General features: G+C 41.9%; 1 protein-coding gene across 8 annotated transcripts in view; it reads right to left on the bottom strand.

Moving 5' to 3' along the window:
* Window positions 1–5,318: 5,318 nt before the first annotated feature.
* Window positions 5,319–21,246, bottom strand: part of LOC311019476 (muscleblind-like protein 1) — a 54,675-nt gene continuing 38,747 nt past the window's right edge. For 3 of the 8 annotated variants that reach the window (XM_084018909.1, XM_084018908.1, XM_084018910.1), the window contains exons 3-11: window positions 19,936–20,106; window positions 16,336–16,554; window positions 13,332–13,571; window positions 12,068–12,121; window positions 11,159–11,306; window positions 10,314–10,349; window positions 9,699–9,790; window positions 9,281–9,354; window positions 5,319–9,028 (exon numbers count right to left, since the gene is read on the bottom strand). In XM_084018909.1, the coding sequence (XP_083875035.1) occupies window positions 9,298–9,354; window positions 9,699–9,790; window positions 10,314–10,349; window positions 11,159–11,306; window positions 12,068–12,121; window positions 13,332–13,571; window positions 16,336–16,554; window positions 19,936–20,106 (1,017 nt within the window). In that variant the 3' untranslated portion in view covers window positions 5,319–9,028; window positions 9,281–9,297. The remainder of the gene's footprint in view (window positions 9,029–9,280; window positions 9,355–9,698; window positions 9,791–10,313; window positions 10,350–11,158; window positions 11,307–12,067; window positions 12,122–13,331; window positions 13,572–16,335; window positions 16,555–19,935; window positions 20,107–21,246) is intronic. The other 5 variants (XM_084018911.1, XM_084018912.1, XM_084018913.1 and 2 more) reach the window with 5 other exon arrangements.

The following is a 21,246-nucleotide window of genomic DNA, read 5'->3' as shown; positions in this document are numbered from 1 at the left end:
CCATTCCAAGATAAGGGTGATGCCACTCTCACATCCATCCATTAAAGGAGCTTTCAGAGCCACTGTGTGCTGCATGGCAGCATTGGTTATCTGGATACAGATACAACTCCCCAGCCGGGCGCCTCAGGTACTGGACACGCCAGATGCTATAAAGACTCGATGCACTAAAAGGTTGATGTTATCCTCCACCTGTACTGTACTGTAAATAGAGTAAATAGCTGTGGTCTACATTCTGAAACTCAGTTGAGCCTCTGAGACAGATTTGAAAAAAGCACGATTCGACGAGGCAGGATGACGAGGAGCAGGGGATTGGATGGAGGGTACGAGCCAATGGGAGCCTTCTGGAGCAATGGCTCCCATTGGTCAATTTCTATGCAGGCCTACGGCTGATAGACTGCAAGGATTTTTTTTTTTATTCCAAATTGTAGACCGTAGCTTTAATGAGAGGAAATGGCCAGCAACAGTGGAACAAATGATGGAGACAATTACTTACCGTTTAAGGGGCGGTTAAGACTACAGTTAGCAGAAGGTTAGCTTAGCATACAAACTAGGGAAAAAGGTATGCGTCAGTGTCAAGGCAACCTTTTGCATCGGTACGATGGTAGCGACCGCAGCGACCTGTCGATAAGAAGGTATGCCCTAAAGCTTCCCCTGCTTGCTGACTCTAAATGGACCATAATTTACTATACTATACTACTACTATATTATGAACATCATGCTCTATTGAGGAAGACTTGAAACTAGCAAGTGAGATCATAAAACTCATGTTTACAATGTTTACTGAGATAATAAATCAAGTGAGAAGTGGGGTCATTTTTTAAGTTTAAGGCACTTTTCAGAATCAGAGGTTGGGATTAAAAAGGAGAGCGCTGCATATATGCACGACTTGTAGGTTTCATGTGCCAAACCCAGGCCCCTAGCAATCTTCCTAAATCACTGTGAATTTATTACACCAACAGTGATGGATATGGCAACCACTGTGGCGTTAGCCTCGCCGAACAGATCGCTTTATGAGCTAAACGTGGCCAGAGATGGACGAGATAAGGGAGGGAGAGCGAGGGAAAGAGAGAAGGAGCAGTTGAGGAATCTCATTAATGAGAGGGATGTTACACACACACACATTTCCATGAGCGACATACCGATGTTTACTCGGTCAATACCCTCAAGTGAGGCTTCAGATGATCTGTCTTTAGACTGAAAGGGTGATCCCCACCTCCCCTCTCCTCCCCTCCTCTCTCCACCTCCACAAGCTCGGGGTGAGGCAGTCACAGAGCTGAGTTAAATCCATTCTGGCTCCTCATGTGAGTGTTCACTTCATCCTCCGAGCTGTCCACAGAGCCCTGTCACAGAGATGAAGTTTAGCCGACGCCACAGCTGTTACAACAGATTGTTTCCCTCTTTTCGTCCTCTTTTTTTTTGGCCTCTGGTGTCACAGAGGGATCTTTCTTCAGGCTTTGTCACTCGCTCTCGTTCTCAAGTTCCCCTCACTGCTGCTCCATCCGTCCTCATACAGCACCGCCGTCCAGTAAAGACAAATGACTGGCTAATTATCCCACAATAAAAGGATATCGCGCGTACATCGTGTCTTCCTTGACCTCCTCTCGCTTTCCTTTATTACAGTCTTTGTGTGCTACATGTAGCGCCGAGGGACATCCTGTCACCATGTGAATAGTGGCCGTTCATCTCTGGTACAGCTGTGTCCTCAGTAGCCTCTTTCAATGACCCATATTCTGTTAGCAAAATGCCCTGCCAGTTATTATGTTCCCCCTCACTTGTTCTTCTTCCGCCATCAGAGAACTCAAATATTCAGCGGACTGAAAACTCTGTCACTGTCGTTTAGTAGGAGCTCCACGTCGCACCGCGCGCCTTAAAATGTCATGTGGTGTTCTGAGTGTAGTTTGAAGGTTGAACTCCAACTATTCGCTGCATCCTTAAATGAGTTTTCTGCAACTTTCAGGTCTGTTGCTAAAAATGAAATCAAAATTATTTTGTACCAAAATTCTTGCTGTGATCACAACAGAAGCGTCTGAAATTTAAATGCAAGTTGTACTATATTGGCTTATAACAATCCACAGCTGATATATCTCCTGAGGCCCCCCAAAAATTAAAACTTAATTGTATTATAAATGTCCAGTGTAGTGGCCAACAGGATTTCCTTGTTCTCAAACGTGCAGTTTTCTAATTAAAAAATTAAAAAATTAAAAAAAAAGTACATAGTCCTGACAGAATAGTAATTAGCTGTTTTTCAAATAAAAATAAAAAAGCTCAGCTCTGAAAACTTGCTCAAATACTCCTGAGATGTTTAGTTACTTACAACAATTAAAATATAGCAGTAAAACATGTTTTAATTATGAATATCATGCTTACCTTTTTTTTTTTTTTTTTTATAAAATGTGCTTGTTGGGACGGCAGCCATTTTGAAAAGACAGGGCAAGGCCGCTCCCCCAACATGTGTCATCTGATGTGATCCTCTTTAAGGAACAACAGGACTTAATAGAGTGACATGTATAGTATGAGAGATGTAAGCAAAAACGTAATGTTCACTACAGTGGATACAATTGAATTGGTGGGTCTCAGAAGGACTTGGAAGTCATGGAACCCAATGTAGGGTAAAAGAGTGGCGCCCCCTTTGGCCAATGTAAAATTAACTGTCTATGATGCTTTTTACTACAGAGGTGGAGGAGAGCTCGGCTCCAGGCAGCGGCGGCTCCACCTCCGATCACGAGAACTCTGGCACGTTTGAGAATACAGTGCAATGGATGCTTCCAACTTCCAAAGGCTGGCACATACAGCAAGTGTTGCTACAAGGTTAAAAATAAATGGTAGCATGTGTCTAAATGGAACAAGGAATTCAGTTACATGACTCCATCAAAACACAACCAAATCACAGCCCTGTTATTGGCAACCTGGCAGACGGCTGATGTTAAATTCTGTGATGGACTTCAACCGGCCGGATCGATAGCGCTCCTCTTCCAGGAGGAGATGATATTAGACTAACCTGCTACTTCCATCAGCACAGGAAAAAACACTTGCTGACACACAAACACACTTAGGGTAATCAAATACACCTGGACACACACACACACACACACACACACACACACACACACACACACATCCACCCTAGAGAAAACTGGATGTGTGAGTCGTGCTTTAAGTAGTGCTCTGTGAGAGTCAAGTGGTGACTCAGCAGAAAGATAGCAGTGAGGGAGAGTAGGGGATGGGTTTTAAGTAAAGGTGGGGAGGATGGTGCATAAAATAATACAATTATTACTTTCTAGTAAAGGTGATCTGATCTGGTTTATGATCTTTCCTTCATGCGCTCACATCTCACTATTACCCCCTGCCACATCTCATCCTAAATTCATTTAAAGACTCACTTCTCCCACAATCGCCTTCTGTTCCTTCTTCATCTTGGCTCTTGTTTTTTTTTCTCTCTCTTCTTTCTTTCGCTCCCTCTTTTCTCATTATTGCCTCCATAATGAGGTCATGGCATTAGCCCATCATGGGGTCAATTCTTATTTCTTTTACGGATCTAATCGCTTCATTGAACAGACATCCCTCACCACTGTTTTGTCTCTATCTATAATGCACGTATGGAAGTGTTTTAATTGTGTTTCTAAATATTTATGTCCCCTGAGAGGTAATTAATTTAATGACATTTAGTGTTTATTAATCGACAGCTCTGGCTGAGTGTTCACAGTGCAATTTATTTTATAATTCATTTTTTCCCCCACATGGCAACTTGGCTGGAGGTGTAGTCTTTTCACACACACACACACACACACACACACACACACACACACACACACACACACACACACACACACACACACACACACACACACACACACACACACACACACACACACACACACACACAGTTCAGCCTTCTTTGTTGCTTTAAAAAGAGCCTCATTTAAAAACTGGGCATGTTGAGGGGGCAGTGGTAAGTGAGATTCATGACGCGTTGCCGACATAAGGTAGTACATCATACTTTGTGAGGCGGGCGACAGAAGCTGCCATTATTGGATCAGCATTGCTTCATTAAGTCTCCACACGACACAGTCTGCTGCTGACGCCTCTGGACAAAGAGATGGGGGGGGGTATAGGGAAGCTGTGAGAGAAAGAGATGGAGGGAAAGAGAGCTTCCAAAATGGGTGAAGCAGGAAAGAGAGAGATCAAAAAACAAAAGCCACACTCATCCACAATTTTCGGTGATTGAAGGTCATTTGATGATTTTTTTAAGAGGAAGGAAACGATGCATTAAGAAGAAATGGCTGCAGCTTAGTAGACATTCCCACAACACTTTTAGAATTAAACATCCAAATATTTAATATCTGCATTGACTAACAGGTACTTCCTTAAAGGTGCAGTTACTGCTGGACTGTGAGCCCCAACCGACAAAGGGATAGTGCCATCTGGTGGCTGTTCTGTGCATCACATGTTGGGTCCTGTAGCATGGTGATTATTCAGCTCTAGAGAAGGACACCTTGTGACTGGTTCCTGTGAAAATACATCAGATTATGAAGCCCCTGCAACCTTGCACAGATGTTTTCAATTTTTTTTGGCTAATTGGACATCTTTTCAGGACTGTGTGGACATGCACAGACTGTGAATGATGTTTAATCAGCCACGTGAACTGAAAACACCTGGGTCAGTGAACCGGGGCTGGGTAGGAGCTAATTTCATATAATTTGAAATGACAAAATGATGACATGAACCCTGTGTGTAATAAATTGCCTCAATATTCCAAGGTGTATATCTCACCGCACTGACTTAATTGGCTTAGTTAAAAAATATCTAAAGTCAGTCAGTCAGATTGTATCAGTACGTTAAGCAAAGAAACAAAGCACACATCTCCATCACAATTAAAATCTTTGCTCCCAGTTGGAGGCTTCAGTGACTACACGTTGATGCATAGCATCTACAATAGGATTTTAATGAATCACAGTATTGATTTGGACTCACTGAAGGCAATGAAAACAATTATGAAATGATATCTAGAACAATTTGGATGGTGGTTGTAAAATAAGTATTCACACTGATTATGAGTAAGTGTTATTGAAGATACCACAAATATACAGTCATTAGATGGTGGGGAAATTTGACAGGAGAGGGGATCGTTTTGTGAATAAATCACAACTAAAATGATAAAAATGTAAAAAAAAAAAAAAAAAATATTGGTCATATTTCACCAAGAATCCAATCAATGGTGTATTGATCCGAGGGCCTCTTTCACTCTTTAAAAAGTAAATACTAATATTATTATGAATTTCCTAACTGAGAAAATAATACATTCAATACTTCAATTCTTCATTTGTACATTTTTATTACATTTTTTTAAATTCATAACAGCAAGAATCAAATATAGCAATGCAGGCCTTCTGAAAAAATGTGTCAATAACTTCTTTTTTTTTTTATCTTAACCACACACATTCACCAAAGTTGGCACAGCACACCACAGGTTATATTAGCTACCTCCATGACTTCATTTATTACATGATGTTGTAGTTTATAAAACCCCAGTAAGATGCTTACCAGCTTCACACCTGTCATTTCATTTCTGACTTCCTCACACACGTTTCACTCTGATGAGATTATATTTTATGGCTTTAGACTGTGGCAATTACAGGTTTTCTATACAAACGTGACACATCCTTTCAGGGGGCCTATTGCAGTAAAACAAGCAGAAACAAACTGCAGCAGAAGACAGAATACATCATATTAGCACTACGAGCAGAGAAAACAAACAAGAAATGAAAAAGAAGAGTTCAGTTTACATTATATCATAAACGTAAGCATGCGTGCTTGTAGGAGATGAGAGATGACAATCAGGACATGATATTAAACTAGCGGCTCAACGACCAAACCACAAAAGAGTATTTCAATCTGAAATGATTCTGAAATTCTGCCTGATGTTGAACTACATTCCTGTTTGTTCACTTTCATCTACTAGAAGCACGGCTTACATAAACGTAAAGAACATACTTATCGCTATGGTGTTTGTGTTGCATGTACTCTCCAAGTGGTAAAACTTTAGTGAGTATATTCTCAGGAATATTTTTTTTCTTTTTTAATAAACCACTACTCTATTTTTGTATTTTTTATATATATTTTATTCCATTACATTGATAGAATATTGTATACTGTAAATACATCTTTCTGTAACATGTTTTCTTATTCAATATTACTGCTTGTGATTTTTTTTTTTTTAACGGTATATGTATTTCCTTTAACATGCATTCCTCTCTGAGTAAAGTAAGGAGACAGGACGTGTTGTGATTGGTTGGGCCTGGTAGGGCGTGGCCATGACACACAGACCTGTCCGTACAGGCAGGTTAGGGGACCAGACAAACCCAGGCAGGCCCTTACGCTGGAGGGTAGTGGACGCCTCCTCCGGAAGGTAACCTGGCAAACTACAAGCTGCTGACAAAAAAGAAGAGCAACACTTGGCCTTTTCCGAAACGGCTCGGAGCGTGAGAATTCAGTGCCCTTTTGATGCAAGCAATTTTGTTCAGCCTTTCATAAGATTTTTTTTTTTTGTTATCCTAGCAAAATTCCTTGTCATTATAGACATACTTTTTTTTATTCAAAATAAGATCTCAATATACATGAATCTCTCTTTTTTGACTATGTACAGAAGTGCAAAAAAGTCAACCTTTATCACCTTTATCGCTTCAAGATTCCCCACCCCACCCTTGTTGTTTGCAGTTGGCGAAGTAAGAGATGAGTGTGCAGACTCGGTTCCCTACTCACCACGTTCACCTGACCCCGCCAGCGACGCCCCCAAAAAGTGATCAAATATGCAGCTTGTTTTCCCAACATGGCCCAATTTCCAGGGAGAGTAAAAATATTAAAACAATAGTTACTATTTGAAATGGATACAGTAGAAAATAACATCTTTACTCTAAACATCTAAGAACTAGATTTTTATAATAGTCTTTTTTTTTCTTATATGACTAGTTACAAACCTTACAATCGTTAAAATATTACTTGGTTATCGGCGACGGTTGTCACAGTGACAACTTAGCCTCTCTGTTCTATTATTTCATCACTATTAGTTACTCATATAAAACATCTTTTTTCAAAGAACACAAAAAGACTAGAGAAATGAACAATATGCATACAGTTCAACAATATGCATAACGTAGAAAATATTGAGTTTACAATCATAATCATACTAAAATTAACATTACATGGAATTTCAGGAAACTGTGCATGAGGAACACGCGAACACACACTTTTTTTTTTGTCTTACCTTATATTCATTATAAGAATGATAAATATAATGAGAAAAACTAAAAAAAATCCCAACGAAATATCAAAATATCATCCAAACAAAAAAAAAGTAAAAACACTCATCTAAAGAAAAAAACACAAGAAAGTTGAGAAAACACTTGACAAAAAAGTGACAATTACATAGTGCTCTATGTGTGTGTGTGTGTGTGTGTGTGTGTGTGTGTGTGTGTGTGTGTGTGTGTGTGTGTTAATATGGCGTGGATTAGGCAACTGGATGGTTCAAAATGGCATGTTGCATTGTGCTGACCCGATGGTACATTCTAAGGCTTTGGATGAGTAATACAATCGTTTATTTTCTTGCCACTTTCCCTGTACTATCCACCAATTAAATATGCCTGAAGAACACCCCGAACACAACAAAAACATATTACTTCTAGAGATCTACTCTATACCACCGATCCTACTAGGGCTCGCTTGTGCGGCCCACACATTTGAAAATTGTAGTCCCGCTAGACTACCCACGATATCTAGTGACACCAAAAAGACTTTGGCTGAGTATCTCAAAACAGTTCTCAGGTAGACGTATTAAACAAATATTCTTAAATATGTCTACATATGCAGTACACGCAATCTACGTCGACAATCTGCCTTAAAATATGTATAACAAATACAAATTAAATCAGGTCGTACAAATCCATCACCAGTTGCACCGTCGATTATTGACTTCTGTCTCACAGCAGCTTGGATATCAACTGATCCGCCATGTTGTTTCGAAGCTACGCATCGTAACGTCTTCATCAATAGGAGAGGCTTTGGTCTCTCGCGGGGGCCAAGACCCCACATAACACTGTGACACAATCTGTGACAGCATAGATCCAGTCATTTCCTGTCTAAACAACTGACATCAACAAGAGACGGAGGGGGGAAAAAATCATTCAGAGATTCAAGCAAACGATCTCTGGAAGTGAATCTAATCAGCAGTGGTGCTACTGGGAAATCACAGGTAATGATGGGTCAAACATCGGACACTACATGCTGTCCGAGAGACAAAATAGACGTATTAAAGGGAACTGTTGAGTTTAACACTTTGTAGAACTGCTTTAATACCATTCATGTGTTTTTGAGATGTATGGCACTTTACAGGGACGCCTGCAAGGTTAAAGACATGTGCTTAAGAGATAGAAAGTAGGCTACAAGGGTTTGATAGACACCTCACAGACATTCAGTTGCTATTTGCCTCCGAGTGCATTCGTGATTTCCCTCATCGCTGGTTTAACAAAAAAATAAAAATCATAAACAAAATCATTGTGCATGCATATGTGATTCAGTCAGATCATTTGCTTCTTTTACCTCAAATGAAATACAAGGTGCACCGTTGTGTAAACAAATGAACACATTTAGGTCAAAGACCACCAACCAATAAGCAAACAAACTACATGATTCTTTGTCAATGGACGTACCAATCCGGTCGCTGTGTGTGTTTGACGACCGCTCCACTCCGTTACCTCATGTTAACATTCAAAGTGTGTCGGGTGAATAAAGGTTAGTCGCCTCCGCAGAGCGGAAGGCAGTCTTTAATGCAAATGATGTTCTTTTTCTGTTGTCGTGTAACTAATGTGCATGAAGTACACATGAAAACAATCCTAACAAACTGTGCCTCCTATGTTTAACATGCAGATTTATCCCAAACCTCTCGGGGATTGGGTTCTCCGTGTTGCTCTTGATGTCACGGGCATGAGGGGTGACCGCTAATCGTGGACGCCACACCGGCATGCTCCAGTTCCATCTGGAGGGAAGTTTACGAAACACAGATGTGAAGGAAGAGGACAAGCAGTGACAAAGCTTATGTTTGTTATTCTCTTAAAATCTGACTCACATGTTTTTTTTACATATCAGTTTTTTTAAACAAGTAAGATATAACTTTCTTTTTTTAGCTTTAGAAGAAAATGCACTTGAGGCTTCATTTAAAGGGTAATGGTAGCAGGCAGAATTGGTCCAAATGTGTGTGTGAGATGTTAGAAGGAGGTGCGGTACATACTGTTCTGACTGAGACTCCTACATCTGGGTCACATACTTGTGACTCGTCAGATGGTCTGCAGATATCATTGGAATCTGATTGAGAAGAGAGAAAAACAGGGGAGGGAGAAAGGCAAAGCCAGGAAGAAATAAACAGGGAGGCAAAGAAGGAGGGAGACAGACACGTCACGTAAATGAAGACAAACAGCACTTCAACCTGGATTGATAATGAAGATAAAACTGGTTACTATCTGAATAATCTCAGTGTCAGACGATCTGAAGATCTTTAAGATTAAGAGATGAGCCTCGTGCAACCATTCATGCATTTTGCAATAAGAGGCACAAGGGAATGATAGGATTTTCAAAAAGAAAACTGACGGATACTGAAAAGTCAGAGCGGAGAAAACGAGAGAAACAGAGGAGGCAGGAGTTGGGCAAACCTGATTGGCTGTTGCGGTTGCAAAGGGAACACTTGTGGCAGATGTGGTGGCTGCAGACACAGTGGCTGGATTAGCACCGTGCATCATGGGTACTTGAACGGAAAGATCACACAGACTTTAATTCAAAGCTTTTTGTCTTAATGCTTTGCTTGTATGTCGTCTGTCTATAGAATACTGATAAACATGAGGAAACACGTTGGTTATTATTATTATTATAGTTAATTATTACAAAAATGCGTCTACGTATTATACGTTACTACATCTACAACCAATAATAAGTCTTCGTGTTTATATGGCATGTTTAATCAGACAGAATAATGAGCTGCTGTAGAAGTTAGAGAGTCTGGGATGGAAGTATAATGAAGCAAGGTTCAGGGGGATTTTGAACTGCAACAAGCATAAGGTTGACAGACTGTGGCAGAGCAAAAAATTAAATTCAACATTTACAATTCATATTTTATCAGCCACACTGTTGGCTGCACTGACATGACATCACATATGCCCTTTCAGGCTAAATACACAAAATGGAGAATGTGTTCACATTGTGTGGTGAGTTGAATGACAGGTGAGTGCAATGGGCTCAAAGGTAATCAGTTAAGGAAAGCTGGCACCTACCAACACTTGTTGCAGGTGTCATGCACAATATCGAGCCTGCCCATCATGCATTGCAACAGGGAGTGGAGTGTATAGGAGGTGGGGAAGAAAAATCAAGAAAAACCCATTACAAGTGTCATAGATTCAGAGTGGATTGAACGTGGACATGAACAAACTGCTCGGATTAACCTGCTGGCTTCAATACACATCACAGTTGCTGCAACCACACATTATGCACAGCATAGGAAGCTTACATAGGAGATATAAACCTCTGACTCTCATTAACTGGAAGGGGAAATAAAACACTACCAGCGGGGCCATTTTCCTGTCGGCAGCTTAACAGCTGTTTGCACAGTGGTAGCTTTGAATGACCTGCTTTCAGAGTGTCGCAGTGACCTGACAGTCCAACAGGGGGGGACGTATGAGACGGATGAATATAGAACACAGTGTGGCTGTGCAGCGGAGCTGTGTGTGCATAATGTCTACGCAGTGATTAAAATGATTGAGTTTAATCCATTAATAATACTTGTATTTAAAGAGTATAGATTACCATTATTGTAGTCGATACAAAGACAATGTGAATTTGCTAAGTTGATATACAAGTACAGAGCTGTCATAACATCTTAAAACAAAGAAATTGTACCGACATAACAACTGTGACAGTCGACCTACACCCATGCTGCACACACACATATGCAATTAAGTCCATGCAAGTGTTTTTTTTTTCTCCACCTCGTCACCACTGATGCAAAAAAACTAAACTAAACTAAACATAATCAGTTGTGAGAAAACACACGTGATTTGACGGCCGATAGCAATGAGATCACCGCCACACACACGCGGGTTACAACGGCCTCGGGCCTTACCGGATGGTATGAAGGCGGCCTGCTGCTGAAACTGCATGTTGGCCAGGGCCTGTTGGTACTGGAACACGCCAGCGTTGAACATAGTGGTGGCACCGTTGGCTTTTTCAAGTGCAGGTCTCTTTGGTAAAGGAGGCAAAGGAGGGAGCCCCTGAAGAGGGGACGACACATAAAGGGACGGGAGTGAGGGGGAAAACAAAAGGATGGTAGCAGTGACGTTCAGGACAGAGAGAAGAAAGAATTTCATTAGAAGATAAAGTTGCCCGTCCGAAACAGCTTTCACAACAACAAGCAAGCAGTGGACTGTACTACCTCAGAGCAGGACAGGGGTGCTAGCTGACAAACGGTGACATCTATCTCACTAATGACAACAACCACTGTTCTCAGCACAATGTCATTCTTATGATATGATTTTGAATAAAAAAAAGTACACGAACAACACATTTGTAACTGTAATGCTTTGGAATATTAGCTGTTGTTTTGATTGTTGGACTGACAGGAATGATGAAGTTAGGGAAAGCTGCGCTGCCAGCTCCATGATAATAGTACACCTCTTTAGTAATTACACATGCATTATGGAAAGTGATAAGAGTCATGCAAGGACTACCATACCTTAATCTTAATATTACAGTTTCATGCCACCACTTATTTGCTTTTGAGATGCACGTAAGGTGATGAACTGACCTTTGACAGGGTAAAATGTATGGGGTTTCCTATTGAAGGTCTTTTTTTGGTCTGTGATGTTTTGAATCAAGATTAAAACGGGCACGTTTTACAAAAACAAACATGTGGCTACGGTCAGTTCATCACCTCCCAGTGTTCCCTCATTACATACGTTGTTTTAGAACTACAAAAAGTATATCTACTACACCACAGCTACATGCCAAGCTAAAAGGTGAAAGGTCATAGTACCATGTCAAAGGTTGCGTCGAGGGGTCGCTTCAGTGATTTGACAGCCGACTGAGTCTTAATTAGCAGGCAGCGAGCACATGATGGCAATGGGCCAATGGGGTTCAAGCGCATTAACATAAACCAGCAAGCGAAGGTGCATCATGGAGGCAGCAGTGCAGTGTGGGTTGGTGAGGAAAAAAAACAACAAACAAAACGACAAACAAACAAATAAAAACAAATCATTGGAATGCAATATACAACAATTACACGACTAGGACATGCACATTAATGGCTGTAGGGTTACTGAAAAGAATTATGGCCTGCACATAGTTAATTGTCAGAAGAAATAATAATTATGTTTCATGAATGCTCCGGCTAATTCACCATATGTGTTAAATTCAAAATGAAGGCAATCCTAGTTTATTGCATATATATAATATAATGGCCACACTGGGTTTACTTACAGTCTGTGGTGACTGCTGGTCTGGAACTAAACCGCTATGATGGAAGGTTAACTCGAGCCTGACCTCTGACCTCAGACCAGTCAATCCTTTTTACACTTTCTACACAGGAGAATTTCCTGGGATATACATTAATACAATTTTATTTTTTGTTATTATTCACTGTATGATTTTATGTTTTCTTCTATTCCTTGAACACATTGTAGATATATTTAAAACGTCGGCGTAGTGTTTTTAAACACAAGCCTGTAGTGTGTGCTTTTGAAGTTTACGTCTACAATACCCGTTGCATAATATCATCTACAGGATTTGGCTAGGTATGAATTAACATTAGCCTTAACAGTTGTCCTTCAGCAAAAAATGTAGCTCCTGCCTGCAAAAATATACAACTAAGAAAGCAGCAAAACAAGGAGGAGCAGGATGGCGGTCATACTGGCGTGATCGCTGCAGCCTGCTGCTAATAAAGCAAACATCCACTCTGTAACTTCTTAGTGCGTACTGGGCCAGAGCTGAAGAGAGCAGGGACAGAGGAGGCTGAGATGTGTGCTGGGAGGTCGAGTAAGAGCACAGGGTAGAAGATGTTGACTACATCCACTAAATAATATGTGATGTGAGGGTCATATTGACGAGTCCACATCAACATTAGAACAGCTTTATGGTTTGTTTAAGGTTATCGCATGAGTCAAGTCTGGCTTGATTTCAGGAATACCTCTGGGATATATAAGCCCTATATATTTCTTAGCTGATAATAATTCCTCTGGATGCTAAGATGCAGTAAATCTTCTTTATCTCGCGGCCCCTTTTTTTGGCGGACAGATACCTACCATGGCTGCAGCAGCCGCAGCCTGGTTTACTTGGTGTTGGGCGGCCTTGATCTTGGCCTGCAGGTGAGCCGGAGGGTGAAAGTACTTGCACTTCTCCCTCGAGCAGCGGCCCTTAATGTAGTCCATACACACAGTGACCGTGTTGTCGTTGGTGTCAATCATAGTGCTATCCGAAGGGTGGGCGAAGCGGCAGTCGTTCTCCCCGCGTGTGCAGTTACCCCGCTGGTATTCCCTACACACCTGGCGCACAAAAACACACAAACCAACACTTTTATTTTGTTTGCATGCCCATAAGACAAAAACACACACACACGCGCGCGCACACACAAATACACACAAATGGCAAACCCACGCGCACATTATGAAGTTACTGTTCACTTTACTTCACGTTTGATGAAGCAATCAATCTGCTCAGTCATTTCAGAACCTGACAATCACTTTACAAGACACAGCTAACCAATCTTAGTGACAGGTTCGGCCATTACTGTTGATTGATAAGCAGGAGAGATCGTAACCAGCGTTTACAGACTCATCAATCACGCGCCATTTATCCATTATTCAAATGAGCCGTGTTGGTGTTGTTCCTCATAGGGACAGCAGGGGGCAGCATCGGCATGGAGAGTTTGGAAACCGATTGCCTCGGCCTGAACGTAGGGGCCCAACGAGGCTCATGAGAAACATGAAGCTGGTTACTCTCCAGGGAGACTGCAGCTGACGCAATCACCAGCCCACGCATAAAAACACACTCGTATAAATTATGAAGCAGCATCCCCCCCCCAGAATCAAATTGACACTTAAATAACTGTGCAATAACTTAAGATCTCTGTTTGAGCCCTGGCAGCCACCGCTGAGTCTGAATTGCATCCTCGCCCGAATGAAATGCGATTTCATGGTGCGTTGTATCGACCTATCGGTTATTATAACAGAACAAGCCATTTACCAAACGTCTGTTTACCAGTCTCACTGTCTGCATGCATGAAGGATGTGATTTGTGGTGGAGCGGCTGTCAGACAAAAGGCCACCAACAGTGTAATCTACAAACTAACCCTGCTCTGTCTCCTTCATGACAGCTCATCATCCGCAATCACCGATCTGCGTGAGCGACGGGGCCGGATCCTCTCTCCCTCTGTCTGTCTCGTCTGTCTCTTACGCACTTCTCTCACGCGCTCGCACAGTCACATGCACATTAATCCCCCCCCCCCCTGCTGCCACAATCACCGCTCTGCTACTGCTCTTATATATAAAAAGAGAGAGAGGGAGAGAGAGACTGCCTTGTTGTCAGGCAGACGTTGGAGCGGCAGGTGAGGGAGGGAGGAAACAGTGGAGAGGAGAATGTAAGAGTGGTGGATAAATAAAGAGGAAAGGACGGACAGATGGGGATCAACGAGATGGAGTGAGTGTCTTTAGGATCGAGAGAGTGCGGCTGACGTAGAAAAATAAAATTGAGACTAAATGGAAGCAATTTGATGCACCAGGTGTGTACCAGTTTGTTTTTCTTAACAGGGTTTAATCATGCTTTAGAGAGAGCTAAGTGCTTAGTTGCACAAACAAATAAAGGGCCTGTTAATCATATTTCTGTCCCTATGGTAACTGTCCCTCTGGGCCATTTGCATCACCATGGTTTCAGGTAAGCAACATTTGGATCGTATGCATGCTGAAAGGCTGCAGTATAGCGCCATAAAAGATAGACACAGCGAGACTGCCGGAAAGTATTTCTTGGGAAAACAGTCTGGAGGATTGTTTTCTAAAATAGGAACTTCTCTCAGGCTCGAGGAAATAGCCTGTAACATATCTACTCAACGGTATGCGGCTCCACAGAATCCCAGCAATGTTTATTTTGAACGACGCACACGCTACAAACTAAAATATGCCCTGCCTTTTTTCTCCAAGATATTTTTAGCAAACCTAGTTCCTGACAAATTAGGCTAGAGTATGATTTCGCCCAATCAGAAAGCTTCACAGGCTGAGCACTGCAGGCAGCGTTGACCACTGGCTCTCGACATCTTGAAGGGGAAACGGTGACTGGACTGACTCTTTTCCATCCCAGCATGCATCGAGTCCTGCACGTTCCTCTTCTATCAACAACAACTTCCGGCCTCCAATTTTCCTCAACCTCTAGAACTTCCTCTCACGACTCTTAACGCATTGATTTCCCATCTACCCGTCCGTCTCTTTTTCCTGTCATTGACCCGGTCCCTCGCTCCGCATGTCATCCGCTCGTTCATCGGACCCACAGACTTCCCCAGCCTCACCCCCATCAATTACCCAGCTACATTTCAAATGCAACCTTCCTAACGTTCCTGGATGCCTCCTGCCGGCCTCCAACGATTTCCCCATTATTCGGCTGCCAGTGGTACCTGGGTGAAGCTGCATAATGGATGAGCTTGGCCCACCGTCCGATGAATGATTATCTGAACACCGCTAGAGGAGCAGTACTCATCAGCGTTCGCTTGAACGATGGACTTCATCGAAGAATTAAAGATTTTTTTTCTGAAAATGACACACTGATACAGAATAACTTGAGCTTGTGCCAAACGATGCTGTCTGCTGCCTGGTGATGGGATGCAAAATCGACAGCGGCAGTGTTTGTAGAGAGATACTCTCATTAACATCTCTCTCTTTGCTTAAGTCTGGGTAATGACTGTATTATGGTAATGGGATGTCGTTACTGTAACAGAAACTGTGTACCAGATACATAATTAAACTTTACAAACAGAAACTGTTGAGGCAAGACTTTCCAACCCATGCCTTTAATATGCAAATAGGCACAGCCTACATTTCAAAGCCCCAATCTGTTTGCATAGCTGTGAAAAAGACCCTCACCGGGTGCAGTATTTACTAGAGTTTTGTTAATCTGTCTTTTAATCTGCGACTGATATGAAAGTGAAAAATAATAATTATGCAAATCCTCTCCATCTGTGTGGTCCATGTGTGCGCCCGTGCAGTCACATTCATCCCGTTTCATGCATGCGTCTGTGTGTGTGTGAATGAGTGCGTCGCTCACCTCCAGTCTGTCTGTCCTCATGAGTTTCTGTGCAGCAGCGGCGGCAGCAGCTGGTACGGGGACATTGGGGTTGCTGGTGACCAGTAGAGGGCCACTGGGCATGATGTCAGCGGGCATCAGGCCGGGCGACACAGGGCCAAGGTAGGGGTTAAACGCAGCGGCCGCTGCCGCGGCAGCATTGACGTTGGTTGCAAGGCTGGGTGTGACTGAAAACATGGGCTGTGGGCAAAATGAGAGTTGGTCAAAAATTTAACAAAAAGATTTCGCAAAATTGTCTCACTTTGATTCATCACAAAGTCTATGTACAAAATGTTGAATATTTGATTACATCTGCCAATAATAATTGCCATCCTTCCTCACGTCTAATCACTAGCTGACGATATACAACATAAGATATGTGAAATAAGAGACGTACGGAATCATCAACAGCCAAGCGGAGGACAGGAACTGTGAACTAGAGGCAAAGAAGACGTCAAAGAAAGAATATTAATGGGCCCATACTATGCCTTCTTTATTGGCTGCTTGTCTTTCATTTGAGATAACACATAAAGGAGTCCCCCTGCTCCCTACATGGATCAGATGGAATCACACGCTTCACACACCGGAGATCACACACATATGAGTAATAAGGCGGACGGTTGTCAAGCTGTGCGTGCGTGGGAGAGGGGGAGGACATGTATATACGGCCCGTATGTGGTTTCCTGGAGTTTGAAAGACATATTCCGTTAGAGGGTGGCTAAGGAAAATGCTAGCTGACATCTCACAGTGCAAGTTTTCCCTGCACGTTCCTGACCTCAGCCCCAGTCTGAGGATCGTCTCCTGAGCCCCCGCCAACACGACACAGTGAGTAATAGAGCAGCAGCAGCCAAGGCTGTGGACAGATACATTCCTCCCAGAACTGCTCTGGGATGACTCCGAAAATCAGGAATAGTTGCGTGGACTTTCAAATTCTTTTCGTTGCTCGGCTCTGGAATGTCTGAAGAATGACTTACGATCACAAGGTACGCCGGAGAAAGTGTAAGATGTGTCTCAGATATCAATGTGGGATTATGCGCAGCTCAAGGTTGGTGTGATGTCAGGGAAAAGACTCACAGTCATGAGGCAATGCACTGATGTCATCCTGCAAGAAGTTTGTGATCTGAATGTCTCTTCACTTAGCATCGAATTGTTGCCAATGATAATAAGGACATTGCAGATTCTTGCTATGAATCACAGACAACAGTTATGTTAAATTGAGCATATTCACATAGTAGGAAAACATCCCACAGTGATGTGGTGTTTGTACCGCTCTCTCTCAGACTATCTTTGAGTTACAAAGATGTCCCTTCACACATGCCCTTCAATTACCATCACAAATACACATTTATCAGTCAATTTAGATCACAGATGTTAAGATTAAATACAATCTTATTCTTAAATAGAAACATGGAGAACAATGTGATCAGCTAGCTGGGTTTAAAAAGAAATAGTACATTTTTGTTTGTCATTTTTAAGAAAATTAATAAATATTGAAAACATTTAGCTTGATAAAATGTTTAATCACAGAGTAAAAGAAAGCTCAATCATGTTTTCCTATTATTTATAATTTATCACCAAGCTAGAGCTATTCAGGGGAAGTTTTGTAATGTGCACAGTGTACCAAAAGGATTTCCTTATTGTAAACTTAATAATAAAGTGTAATAAACACTTTTATCTGTATACAGCACTTTAAAAACATAATTGCAAGGTGGATTAACATTTAAATATATATGTAAATGAGACAAGGGTGGTAACATTGTCTAGTTTGCCATCATTAGCAAACATAAATTACAGGCTGGTTTGAATTGTTGCTTGAATATAAGAGTGTTTTAATGCTTATTAACTTCAGTATTTATCCATAAAAGGGAGTTTTATTTAATATTTGAAAAATGAATTTAATTTAAATGATGTTAATGATTCTGAATGTCTACAAGTCCATTGAATTGAACCATATTTTAGGTAATCTGACTGAGATTTGTTGGACACTCGCTGCTTACCCCCCCACCCAAACATGGAACTACATCTAATTACAGATGTAAGACACCACTGGAAGGCCCTTCCCTTGTGGTTTTATTTCACTTATTTCTACACGGAGTGCAGAAAAAGTGAATGTGAGTGAACGAGTGAGTGAAACACTACTCTGGGTAGATATAATTGTAATGTGGGCTGTCCGCTGACTCTGTAATAAAAAGCATCATGAGCAGCATCAGTCACAGACTGCTGTAATGGACCCTAATTACTTCACCACTCTGCACAGTTCCATGCGTGAAATGAAAGCACTCTCCTACGCACATGGAGGGAGGGTGGACAGCTATTGACAAAAAAAAAAAAAGAAAAAAAAAGTGGGAGAGCAGGAGATATAATTGGGTAGAGATACTGGGGATGGAGGAAGGCAACTAAGCTAAGGACACGAGGGACGGATGGAGGAAGAAAGTCTGTTTCCTGGAAAGGCTAGTACCCGTCTTACCCTTTGTTCCCTTTGCACACAACAGGACTCTGTTTTCTTGACTCTTCTCTGTAGTGCAGGTCTAAAGCCATTTCTCCTCACCTCTGTCCCCCTATCTCCTTCACTTTACCTACCTGTCTTTGCCCTGTTCATTTATCTCCTCCTGCCTCACTCGGTCCTCCCTTTCTTCTTCTGCTGTGTCCTTCTCCGTCACCTGTCTGTCCTCCTGCCTCTCCTTACTTTCTCTCTCCCCATGCCATTAACAGAAAAAGGAAGGCCTTGCGGGCCCGGAGAGATCTATTGCTTTTCTAAATCCTTTCATGCTTTGCTCTGTTCCTCTCAACGGGCCTCTCGACTCGGCCCCTCTTCCCCAGATAAGGGCGATAAGCCGTCGGCTAAGTGTCCATGTGCACGTGTGTGTCCAAGCATGCAGCATCCCGAGCTTTTTTGAATGGTCTGTGACAAATTCACTCTGCTGCTCTCACTTAAAAGGGACAGAGGAGAAGCCTGACTGGCAGGTCTCATTGACTTTGTAAGGTCTCATGGACCCAGCAGGATTCATTTGAACTGGCTGACTGGAGCTCCGGCCAGTAGTGCAAAAAAGTGGGTCATGTGTTTGTATCACTGTGATGATTTTCTTTACATATTTAAATGTAAAACAGACAAAAATTATCTTTATTGTCTGTTAGAAATGTCATCATCCTATGCTTTTATACATACTTATATTTACTGTACATATTCCTTGAATTTGTTTACACTTTTAAGCTGTTTCTCATTCAGTTATGAGTGAAGAATTCAGTGTCTGATGCGCTGGGCCACGTTGTTCAGACAATCTCTTTTGACTCACAAACTAAACTCACATTTGTTTGTTATTTTGTACGCAAATGTTATTTCATCCTCCAGTCTATTTTATAATATAAAGGAATTGAACTAAAAACATTCTGACAGGACTCACTGCATTATCTAATTTTCAGCCATTATGTCCTATAAAAACATCATAAAACATCTCAAAGAGGCGTGTCAGGCCATGTATTTAGAGCTCCCGCTCTCTCAATAAGGAATATGAAGCGTTTCTGGAGAGTTGTATACCCCCTGTGTGTAGGACACTAGTGAAATTGGTTTCTGTGTGCTCTCACCACTGGCTGTAGCTGTGTGCCGGGCATCATGGCGTTGGCGAGCTGCATCTGCTGGGCCAGCATGGCCATGTTTTTCTGCTGGATGAGGTTGTTCCGTCCATTGATCTCCAGCTGGGTCTTTAGGTGGGGGGGAGGATGTAGGTACTTACAGTTCTCCCTGGAGCAGCGGCCCTGATGGGGTAAGAGAGGAGGAGGAGGAAGAAGGAGGAGCCAAGAAGGGTGAAAGAGGAAAGAGGAAGGAGAATAGAGACATGGAAATGGAGAATTAGAATCGAGTTTCCTTCAACTATTGCTTAATGTAATGAAGTTATGAACCTTGACTCAAGTCGGTGCCCTCCAATTTAGCAGGCGCTGACCTAACATCCCTAACATCTGGGCCTGCCACTGGCTTTGCTGTAAAGAAGACTGATCAGTTCTGCTTTCTTGTCCCCCTCTGTGACCTAAGCTGCGAGCTCGCTTCCTTCCCCTTTTTTTCTCTCGGCCCCTTCGAGAGACAAATTAGCTTCAGGAGCAGAGATAAAGACGATAAGCTGCCTATCTGCTAACAGATTGTAATACAGAGAGCATGAGAGAAAAATACATAGAGAATAACGCACTGTCTAAATGATGATATGGATACTTTTCATCATCCATTAATCTGCCACTCTTTTTCTTGAATAATACATTCATCATTTGGTCTATAAATGTCTCTTAAACAATCCAGAACCCAAATATATTCATTTTACGATCACATAAGACAAAGAAATGCAAATCATCACAATAAAGAATTTTGGAACCAAAGGACATTTTAGCTTGAAAGCCAATTATTATTGAATGAATTAATTCAGCTTGCACAAGTAATTGATCAAATCATTTTTAGCTATAGTGTTCAGTCTATGCTCTGCAGTTTCAAGGTGTTTTTTTTTCTTCTCTGCTCGAAGTAATGATGTTACAAAGAACAGCTCAAGTTGAAAAAAGTCGAGTACATCTCTTTTTATAACAGGAAAGACAAAGCGCTTTCTCCCTGAACTTCTGCTGCGCTGTTGCTATAAGTCCAAAGAGGAACCGTTCTGGGAATTTCAATCAGCTCTCCTCCATCCTCCCACCTTAGACGCTGTCCCACTTGACGCTGGATGTTTTACATCGCCCAGTGAATCACTATTGATCTCCTCCCAATTGAGACAAATGACTTACGTGTCACGGCGTCATTTCAGAAGAGAACGGGCCGGAGAGAAGTGGTGTGAGATCGATACATGATTGGATACTTCTGTGACAATAAATATAAACACATCATGGCACTTTATCTGATATTCTGCTAGTGTCTATGGGCGG

This window comes from Eutrigla gurnardus, assembly GCF_963514095.1.
Source record: "Eutrigla gurnardus genome assembly, chromosome: 10".
Lineage (NCBI taxonomy): Eukaryota > Metazoa > Chordata > Actinopteri > Perciformes > Triglidae > Eutrigla > Eutrigla gurnardus.
Note: the sequence above shows the minus strand (reverse complement) of the source record. Positions and strands in the feature narration are given on the sequence as shown.